Source organism: Elephantulus edwardii, unplaced genomic scaffold (genome assembly GCF_000299155.1).
Source record: "Elephantulus edwardii isolate Elephantulus edwardi_28Jun2011 unplaced genomic scaffold, EleEdw1.0 scaffold00028, whole genome shotgun sequence".
NCBI classification, from domain to species: Eukaryota; Metazoa; Chordata; class Mammalia; order Macroscelidea; family Macroscelididae; genus Elephantulus; species Elephantulus edwardii.
Window position 1 is genome coordinate 8407892 of NW_006399778.1, and position 11155 is coordinate 8419046.

The 11155-nt window shown below is 50.0% G+C and overlaps 1 protein-coding gene across 2 annotated transcripts in view; it reads right to left on the reverse strand.

Moving 5' to 3' along the window:
- The window catches only part of EPHB2 (EPH receptor B2), a 175095-nt gene extending 169462 nt beyond the window's left edge, over positions 1-5633 (reverse strand). For both annotated transcript variants that reach the window (XM_006883544.1, XM_006883545.1), the window contains exons 1-2: positions 5562-5633; positions 2124-2808 (exon numbers count right to left, since the gene is read on the reverse strand). In XM_006883544.1, the coding sequence (XP_006883606.1) occupies positions 2124-2808; positions 5562-5618 (742 nt within the window). In that variant the 5' untranslated portion in view covers positions 5619-5633. The remainder of the gene's footprint in view (positions 1-2123; positions 2809-5561) is intronic.
- Between the last annotated feature and the right edge of the window lie 5522 nt (positions 5634-11155).

Genomic DNA, 11155 nt, shown 5'->3' on the forward strand with positions numbered 1-11155 from the left:
GGTTTCCACTTGACCAGGTCATACAGCTAATAATTGGCTGCACTGTGCTTTGAAATCAAATATATATGCTGTTACAGCCAGAAATTGGCCTAGCACGCAGTACCTCTTGCAAACTTTTATGCTTACAACAACTTTATAGTCTTTGTCACATTCAGGCACTACTTATATTATTTACCTAATTGTTGTTATTGTTGTTATGTGCCATCAAGTACCTTGTGACCTATAATGACCCTATGTACAATAGCTCTGCACCCTGCTCTATCCTCTGCCAACCTTATTGTCTCTGGCACATATACCCCCATTACCCAAGTCAATCCATCTCATCTAGGGTCTTCCTCTCCTACACTGTCTCACCACCCTCCCAAGCATGATATCCTTCTCCAAGGACTCCTTACAACATGCCCAAAGTATGTCAGACGAAGCTTCAGAATCTTTGCCGCCAAGGAGAAGCCTGGTTTCACCCTCAAGAACCTGTTTGTTCTCCTATGGTATATTTAATACTCTTCTCCAGCACCACAGCTCAAAGGCATCAATTCTCCTTCTATCATCCCTAGTCATTGTCCAGCTTTCTGATGCATAGGAAGTAATTGTGAAGACTATGGCCTGGATTAGGCACACCTTAGTCTCCAGACTGATGTACTTTCTCTTCAGTACTCTGGAGAGGTTCCTGACAGCAGATTTCCCCAATGGAATTCACCTAATACTCTCCCCGAAATTAACATGTGTAACATGGTGGTAAGAAGCCCTGGTGGTGCAATGGTCAAAGCTAATGAAAAGTTGGTTCAAATCCTCTAGCCACTCTGCAGGAGAAAGATGAAGCTGTCAGCTTCCATAATGTACAGCTTCATAAATCCTTCAGGGCAGTTCAACTCTCTTGTACAGGGACGCTCTGAGTTGGAGCTGATTTGATGGCAGTGGTTTAGCCTGGTGGCTATTACTAGGATGGGCCTGAAACCATACCAGCTGCGTAACGCTCTTGGCCATTTCACTCATTCTATCTTTGAGTCTCCACTTTTCTATGTAAATGTACTTTCCCTGACAGGCTTGGTGGGAGGATGCAGTGAGTTAAGACAAGAAAAATGCTCAGTGCACAGGAAAATGATAGTCAATGGGCATTGCATTTCCCTCATCTCTTTGAGTTGGAAGTAGCTATGTGACTAGCTTTGACCATTAAAATGTACACACGAGTGAAATGTGGGTCATTGCAGATGGAAGTTTTTAAGTCAGGGTGCAATTTATTCTCTTTACTCTTCCTTCTGCCTTGATGGCTGCAATATTCTAAGTGGTAGCTCCTCTGTCCATCTAGATCACTGAGTTTGGAGTTGCAACTGATCCTGAGGGTGCTCTGGTGGCCTAACGGCAAGAAGCTGCTCTATAATCCTGAAGGCACTTGGTTTGAGGCCACCAGCTGCACTGCAGGAGAAGGATAGACAATCTTCTCCTACGTGATTAACTATCTCTGAAAACCCACCAGTAGATTAGCTATGACTCTACAGTACACAAAGACATGTATTTTCTGAAGGAACACTGGTGGCACTCAACTAACTAGTAACCAAATGGTTGGCAGTTCAAACTCACCTAGTGGCTTCATAGAAGACAGATCAGACAATCTGTTTCAGTAAGAATCACAGACCAGAAAATCCTACAGAAATAGTCTGACTCTGTTGCATGGGGTAATTATGAATTAAAAAAATCAACACAGTGGCACCTAACAATAACACACATCATCTTAGAAAAGAGACATTTAAAAAAAAAAAAGAAAAGAGACATTTATATCACCGCTCTACATAAAGGAAGCAACGAAAATCCAATACCACTTGCCACCATAAAGTAAAATAATCACATAATAAAAAAATTATTTGAAGAATTGACTCTCATGGCAACTAAAATCATTGTGTCCACTAGATACGTGCACATACCACACTTCAGGAAGTGCTGCTTGAGAGCTGACCCCTTAGGAGTGGAACGATGGCTCATTTGGAAAAGCTGGCCAGAGCGCCTCACGGTCCACTCCAGGGCACTGCCCTTGCCAGCCAGAGAGCCCAGCTGCCAGCTCAATTCTGCAGCTGATCCCCATCCACGCTCTTGCAGGAGCACGAGCCCTGCTCTGCGGGGTCCCTTACCTCTGCAGACAGTGCCGTTCTCCACAGCCTCGAAGCCCGCCTTGCACATGCAGCGCCCAATGGGCACCAGCCACTCGCCGTCCCCATTGCAGTACAGCTTGATGGGCACATCCACCTCCTCGGCATTGGCAATGCAGCTGCCCCGGGCAGCCACCAGCGATGTGCTCTCTGCCCCTGACAGTGTCTCCTGGAAGACGGCGCCATTCTGGATGACACGGGGGCACTTGCGGTAGAAGACGCGCACAGCAATGAGGGACATGCAGCCACCATAGTCCTGGAAGGCCAGATAGAAGCCACTGCGGGACACAGGCCCGAAGCTCCGCACCTCGGTGTTGATCTTCATGACCCGGCCCCCCAGGTCTACCTGGGAGAAGCTCTCGTCGGCCGCGATGGTGTCCACCTTCACCCACGGGTTCTCCATCCAGTTGGGGAAAGTCTTAGTGGCTGAGTCATAGTCCGCCTCATAATAGTAGAGGTTGAAGGTCTCCTTGCAGGAGCCCGGCACGCTGGGGATGCTGCTGCAGTCCCGCACGGAGAATTTCATCTCCACGTGGATGCGGTGGGCGCCGCGGCGCCGGATGAACTTGGTCCGGAGCCAGTTGTTCTGGCTCGACTCAAACACGTTGCAAACTTGGTACGTGCGGATGGTGTTCATGTTCTCATCGTAGCCACTCACTTCTTCCCACTGTGGGTGAAATGGCAGTCAGGGGTGGGAGACACAGACCTGCCCTGGGGAATCCTCCAGTCTCATGGGGGTAGACATCCCTTCTACCACAAGGGCCTAATTTGATGGGAGAGACACAGACTGTCTTAGGGATGGAAACACGGTCCAGTCTGATGGGAGAAACATGGCCTTGGTTTTAAAGAACCCCCATAATCTGTAAGGCAGCCTGCCACTCTGATGGGAAGGGACAGACTCTGCTCTTGGTATTTTGACAGAGAGACACAGCCTTTACTATCACGGGTTCACTGATCTAATGAAGGAAACCCTGCCCTGCTTCTAGAAGACTCCCACCTGGAAGGTGGGAGCCCTGTCCTTAGGCTGCCCCCTCTGATGGCTGATGGGGACACAGAACTTCTGGCCTCTGGGAGCTCCTTATCTGATCAGGGAGGCATACACTGTCTAAGCCCCGAGGATGTGCTTATCTGATGGATGAGACTAGCCTCTGCTCTCCAGAACTAGTGGGGGAAGACAGTCCTGCCGTATTGAAGCCCAGGGGGACAGCAAGTCCCCTGTGGGTGCAGCTCTGCTCTGGGCCTTTAGCCTGCTGTGATTCCCCCAGCCATCTCCCCCAGAGCTGGCAGGCTCCCTGGTATCTACGCTCCCTGCCCATGGAAGCAGCCCTGGCCTGGCCTCTTGCATTCCCTGCAGAAGTCCTCAGACCTCACCACTGAGAGGAACAAGCCAGGCTGTGGGAAATCACACTGCTGAGTCGCTGCCCCCACCTTGACACTGATGCCCTCCCAGAACACCCTCTCTGCTCTTCTCGGTCCTGGGATCTTTTCGTTCTTGGTGTTTTTGTTCAAAGACTCTCCCTTGGGCCTTGGGGACAACCTATCAACTGTGTGTCCGGCTCGCTCAGACCCTTGGTCTGGTCTCAGTGAGGCTGACAGCTCACTGTGGGCACAAGTCAGCCCCTTCCTCTCATGTCCTTCTTGATTTGGCCTCCCGTGGGTTCAACCTTCAAAGATGGTAACAGCAGAGACCCCTTCCACCTGGGTCAGGTGAGGTGCTGGATGGAACAGGATCCCACTTCTTTATCATGACTATTAGCTAAGGTACGTGTGATCATTGCCATTCTACAGACAAGGGAGCAGATGCTACTAGACACAGAGACCTGGGTTCCAGTCCCAGCTCTGCTAATTTGATGTGGGGCCTTGGGCTGGTCACCTCTTCTCTTGGACTTACAAACTGCCAACATGACTCTGTGTGTGTGCAGGCAGGGTGCAGGGGGTGGTGGGCAGGCACTCCATCAAGGGGTGCTCTTTGTTCTCTTGCTTCTCTGGGCCACATCCACTCACTGGGGTGGCGTGGAGAGGGCTGCCTGCTCTGAAGGGTGAGAGCACGTGGGGCAGGGGACATGGAGCTGGAGCCCACTGGCTGCCAGCTCGGTCTCCTCGTCAATGGTGGCTCAGGAGCTCCCGAAATGCATTCGATTTTTTAGATATATTTTTTTTTCTTTTTGGTGGCACCATGTGACAAAGTCAGCCCCTTGTTACAACCGCTGCTCTTCTTCAGAACTTAATTAGAGCACTTAATTAGAGCACTCTGCCTTTCTCCCCTCTCTCTAATTAACATGCGGAGGCCCTGCAGCCTAAACACCCCAAATAATTGCGTCCGGGGGCCCTGAAGCCCAGCCTGGCCTCATTACTGGCAGGGTGGGGCTGCAGGCCCAGCCGCCTTCGCAGATGGAAAATTGGTGACAAGAAAGAGCCACAGAAAGAGACCTGACCCCAGGGCCCTGCCTATTGAGAGCACAGGCCGGGAGGGGTGGGGGTGGGGGGGGAGCATGCATCTCCCAGAAGCAGCAGTTGAGTCCCAGTGGAGGAGCGGGCACGGGGGAGGGGCAGGCTGTGGGAGGCTAGAGCTCTCCCCAGAGGCCAGGGATATGAGGAGAGAATGACATTAAAACTGATGATGATGGCAATGATGATGACGACAGTGACAGTTATTGCTCCTCGTATTGGGGGTCTATGATCTCTGGATTGCAGAGGAGGGTGCTGAGATGCATGGAAGGGCAAGCCCACAGTCACCCAGTGTTATGGCAGAGGTAGGATGGAATATCGGGAGTGTTGGATCCCACGGCCTGCATGCAGGTGAGCTCTGGATGCCATGGGAGAAAAAGGAATCTCATATTGTGTCTGACTTTGCTCTCAGGGAGCTCACAGTCCACACAAGCAAACTGAGGAAGTGGGTGCTAAGAGCCTCCAAAGGCAGATCCTTGAGATATGGGAGCCCAAATTGGTGACACAGAGTCAAGTCCTGGGTACAAACCCGAGCCCCATCACTAATGAGTCTCAGGGCCCTGAATAAGTGGCTGGCCACACCTCTCTGAGCCTTGGCTTTCCCATCTGTAAAATAGAGGTCATTCCTCCTGGTAGGATTGGAGATGACGTATGTGTGGTGCTGACACTGTACATGACACTCAGGGACACTGAGGACATGGCAGCTTACTTTCCTTATCTGTGAAATGGAGCAGTGCAAGCAATTACTTCTCAGCCTCACCCTGAGGATTTCATGGGATAAAGATGGAGAGCAGCCAGTATGTTGTCATGGCAACTGGGGCTTCATCAGAATGGGAGGGGACCAGGAAGGTGGGGCAGCCAGAGGCCTTGAAGGAGCAAAAGGCAGCAGCAATGTGAGAGGCATTCAGAGCCCTGCAACAGAGCCCCGAGAGTCCTGGGGGACCAACCAGGATTTGGGGGCTGTGGACTCACCCCTGAAGGAGGATGCACGATCCAGCCCAGCTCGGCTGTTGCTGTGGTGGAATCCATCAGTGTTTCTGTGGGGAGAGCAAAGGGTCACTAGCCAGTCCCACCTACCAGTATTGTCAATCACTCTTTGATGTCTTCCCCCAGCCCTGCAGGACACTATCCCTCACTATCTGTCTTTACATGTTGTTCTTATGGTCCATCAAGTCAGAACCATCTCATAGCTGACCTTCCAGCAGGTTTTCAGAAACTGTAAATCACACGAGAGGAGATTGCCCATCTTTCTCCCTTGGAGTAGCTTTGGGTTGACAGCACAGCTCTTTACCCCTAGGTCACCAATGCTCCTTTTCTTTACATAACTCATCTATTCCCAAGGCCCAAACTTCTGATCTTAGCCCCACCCCTCCAAGCCAGAAACCCTCCTACTGCCATGCCACAGCCAATCATATGATTACATTCTACTAGGCCCCACCTCTCTAGACTCATCTTCCACTCATTTTACTCATCCCCTCTGCCAGTCGTGCTCCACCTTCCAAGCTACCGCCCCCACATCCCTCATTTTCCTTCAGGAGGATGTTGTAACCTGGGGTCTCTTGGATGGGTTTGTGATGATCCACCCTGGTTTTGGTACTGGTTGCTTTGGAATCTCCTTTGACTCATGGTGACATCACGAACTGTGCTCCATGAGGTTTTCAGTGGCTAAGTTTTTGGAAGAGAATCACCAGGCCTAGCTTCTGAGGAACCTCTGGATGAACTTGAACCTCCAACCTTTCAGTTAGTAGCTGAACTCATTAAACATTGCACCATCCAAAGACTCCAGATTCAGCTGGAAACCCTTGACATTTTATGGTGAACTGTAGGTGTTTTTACTTTATAGATTATATTAAATTCTCAAAAATAGAAGCATGGTCCTTAGTGAGGCCAGCCCTTCTGTCCAAACTGAATAACACTTCCTGTCAGGATAAGCTTCCCACTTCTCTAAGAATTCTTTATTCCATTAGGTTTCCACTCCTGCGGCCCCCCTCAACTCTGCCATTGAGGAGGGGATCCCAGGGAAAAAGGTTCAGCATGGCCAGGCCACTGGGAGTTCAGGAGGCTCAGACTAGTGTCTGTTCAGCCAGGGCCCTGGTGCCCCTTTAGTTCTAACAGCTGGAGAGAAGGGTTAAGGAGACCCACATAGAGCAGAGAGAGGCTCCTTTCATCCCTGGGTCAGGCTCAGCACTCCTCCTCTTGACCCTCCTCTCCAGTCACAGGGATTTCAAAACACTTTTTTTACAAGTAGCGCATTTCATTGAAGGAATTTAAATTGATCATATTTTTTCACAAATATTTTTCAAAATCTGGCATATTTGCCCATTCAATAAACACATCCTGGTGCCCTTCACATACCAGGCATTGTGCTAGGCTTCCTGAGAGAAAATAGTAAACAGTAAGACCCCACTGAGCAACTCTCAATCATGTCAGATGATACGGTGTGGATACAGATAACTACGGGAAAAGTAGGTGAAGTTTGGACCTGATTCCATAGGGCAAGTTGACCTACAGAAATAGGAGGAGAGACTTAGAAGGTCATAGCTGGAGAGGACTTTACATACAACACAGACAGTCCTGGGAAGGCAGATGACAAACATCTTGCTTCCCTGCTCTAGGTCTGTGCCCAGGGCAGGCATCACTAATCAATCCTTCTCCTCTGTGAAGAAGGGTATAACAATGCTTCTCAGCATATTGCTGTTGTTAGGTGTAACTGAGTTGATGTTGACTCCCAGGAACCCAATGGACAACATAGGGCAAGGTTCAGATCTTCCTTGAGATCCTCACATACTCACGCCCATTATCACCTCATTGAGGGTCTTCCTCTCTTTCTCAATCCTCCACCTTTCCCAGTATAGACTTTTTCCAGCACAGTCCTTAGCAAAATGAATATTGTCTATTTTTTGAGATGCTGCTCTTAGTCCAGCCGATTGCCTCATTTTGAGATGACTGAGGCACAGAGAGGGGAAATGACTTCCTGAATATTACACAGGAGTTGGTGCTAGAGCAGGAGCCCCCAGTCTCCTGCCTCCTGGCTTGTAAACTTCCAGATACCTGGATGGACTAGGATTAGAGAGTGGGCAGGTGCCCAACGTCCAGGCTGCTGTGAAGGACCATGGAGAGGTAACAAGGCTTGAAGTAGGGCAGGGGCGTGGGGAAGGAGGGTGGATGGTAAGGAGTATTGAGCCAGCGAAACCCAGTGAGACCTGTGATCTAACAAGAGGATGCAAGGAGGCCTCCCTGGGACTGCCTGTGGCTTGTGTTTGTGGTCACTGCATCCCTTTGCACTGGGGGCCAGCAGGGGGGTATATGTGCCAGGGACGGTGGAGCCCAATGCCAAGGGTGTCTTTTTGATGGCAAATTGGAGGGAAGTTCTATTATGTTTCTTTGGAGCTGAAAAAAGGGGTCCTTTTCACACTCGGAATGCTACAGATTTTTCTTCCTGGAGAGAACAAGGGCTGAACTTTTAACCTGTTTTCTCTCATCAGCCTCATCCAGAGACGCGCCAAGCCGGGCTCTCTGCCTGGGCTCGAGAAACAGCTGCTGGGAGCTGCGTGGAACGAAGAGAGGGAGATTCTGCTGGGGAGGAGAAAAGGGTCGGCATGGGGGGGAGGAAGCCCGCCAAGCAGGTGGCCCCACCTCTTGGCTGGACTCCTGGGCTGACCCAGAGGCCAAGCACTGGAGGATTCCATGGGTCAGGGAAGGACACCCTTAGTGTAGAGGTGAGAGACGCAGGCCCAGAGAGGGCAAAGGACTTATTAAAAGTCACATGCTAAAAGCTGGGGCTTCCACCTTCAACTCCTCAGCAGCTCAGCCTGAGGGGTTCCACTTCTCCCGCTCTGGTTTCCACCACATCTGGCCATGTTCATTAGGAATTCATGGCCCAGACACACGCTGGGTAGGGAACAGGAAGATCTCGGAAGGACTGGAAATGAATGCACGGGCCAGTTCCCACTCTGCAACGCTGGCTGCTGATAGGCTAGTTTCAGCTCACCACAACCCCCTCCTCCCCCCCATGTGTCAGCATAGAACTGTAATCTAGAGGGGTTTTGGTGACTGATTTTACCGGAGTCGATCACCAGGCCTTTATTCCATGGCACTTCTAGGTAAACTCAAGCCTCATCTTCTTGTTTAGCAGTGTGCAGCCTGCATATTCCCTTGGACTGTGGGGTGGGAAGCAGCCTCCTCTGCCCTTCTCATCATGCTGGTCCTGGGCTTTGCCTAGAAACCTGGCAAATGTGGGGAGCTGTTACCCCTCTGGGCCGTGGCACACGAGAACACATGAGTTCTCTCTCCTCAAATTCCCCTTGGCCTTTCATTGTGTAATTTTGACACTTCTGTTGACTGGCTGCAAAACAGCAGGTTAGCAGAGCAGATGAACCAAGGGCTGAGATGTCAAACTCAGTTGTCTAGTTGATTCTGAGTCATATCAACCTCGTGTATATCAAAATAGAACTGTGCTTGATGGGGTCTTTCAATGGCAGATTTGGGGAAGTAGGTCACTAAGCCTTTCTTCTGAAGTGCCTCTGGGCAGACTTGAACTTCCAACCTTTTGGGCAGCAGCTGAGCACATTAACCATTTACACATCCAGAGGCACCAGAGAGACCGTGATGCAAATGTCAGTCCTGCCATCTACCAGCCTGGGAAACTTGGCCATGGCCGCTTTCTAAGCCTTGGGATCCTCACCTGGAAATGGTCACACTGCCTTCTGAGCGTGGACCTGAGGACTCACCGAGACGGGAAGTATATTAGCTTGGAACCCAACATGAAGCCGAGCCTCAGAGGAAGTGGCAGTTACTATTTTCAGATTGACTGTGGTGCTTTCTGGCCAACCCTGCACCTGCACACGCGCCATTTCCTTTGGGCTCATTAGGTGGCCCCTGAAAGTGAAGAGGGTCCAGCTTAGACCACCCGGCTCCCCCACCCTGCAGACCGCGCCTGCCAACATCTGACAAACATCAGACTCCACACTCGAAGGCCGCAGCTCCCAAAAGAGCCCTTCCCACTCCATCTGAAGTTGCTTTCCTGGTATGTCCTGAGTTTCTTCTTTATTCCTCTTAAACCAAGCACAAAAGTCAAACTCCACTCTCAGGAGAAAGTGGAGTTTGTATTTGTTGCTTCAGGGACCCAAATGGGTTCAGGCAGCTAAGGCTTATTTCTAACATTAGCATTTCCTCCCTTTTCTCTCTGTAACATCCCAGACACCTTCCCTCTAATCTTACCACCATGAAAATGAAGAGGGAGAATTCATGCCCTCCCTAGGAGTCAAACACTTTCACCAACATTCTCAGAATAAGGCCAAAGTTAATTCATAAAGTCCCATTTCACAGATGGGAAAACCAAGGCTCAATAAATTGCCCAAAGCCACACAATTACTCCATTCACAAGCAGCGTTCCAGATTATAGCTTCTGACTTCTCCCATATCCTACCCTGCTCTACTTCTACTCGTTGTCATGTCTCAGTTCAGATCACCAAGAGGTGGTCCTCTTGGATTTATAGCACCCCACAGCTATGATAATGCAGCCAGTTGCTGGCGGTTTTAGATATCCGGGCATTTAGAGCCCCTCTAAATGGTGGTAACTGCTGATAGTTGCTATGTTCTTCCAATGGTCTGTGGTCTCCTGATGTGCAGCTTCTGAGTTCTGGTCCTGGGGCCTCCGAGGCCCAGCACAGGCTTGGCACATAGGAAGTCCTTAGCCAAACATTCCCCTCATCTAAAAGACTTTGAACTGACCTAGTGATGAATGTTACCCAAGCTCCAGCTTTTCATTTAGTCAACGTTCATGATTTTAGCTACTTCTTCCTCCAACCAGCATTTTTATTAGTTACTATTTTTCTTCCAATTGACTTCTAATTTTTCCTAAGTACATTTTAAAGAGGAAAAATGGAATCATTATTATGAATGGAAAAATCAATACCCCTTGGCATAAAAAAGATGAGAAATAAACACAAGGCAATTAAAAATGTTCATCTGTGATTACCTTCTAAAAGGAACAGATTATCATCTCGCTTCCCACATTTTGGAGACCAGTAGGCTCCGTGGAGCTGCCTCTAATGTGCTGCCTCTAATGTGCTGAAGACGTCCCCATCCCCGCCCCATGGTGACAGTGACAGTCCCCCACGCAGGGGATGCTGTTTTCACTGTAAACAGATAATTAATCACCATCCGGTATGAGATGTGCAAGCAGTCCTGAGGGTTGTGGGGACTAGGTGTAGAGGGACAGGAGGAGAATGCCAAGTTCACTGAAGGTGTCTTGGAGGAAGGGATTAATGAATGAGGCTTAAAGAAAGAATTGGGAGGGGTGGTAGTGAATTAGGAGGGAGTCAGTGAAGCTGAGTGAGTGCGTGAGAAGGGCATTCCAGACAGTGAGGCCTGTGTGGAAAGGCCGGGTACTGTTGGTGGCTGTCACTGGGTCGATTCAGAGTCAAGGTGACCCCATGTGTGCATAGCAGACCTGCCGCTTATCAAAGCTGTGACCCTTTGGAAGCCAAGTGCTAGGCCTGTTTGTGGAGGTGACTTTGGGTGGGTTCAGACTGCCACTTAGTCACCTAGCAGTCAAATACTTA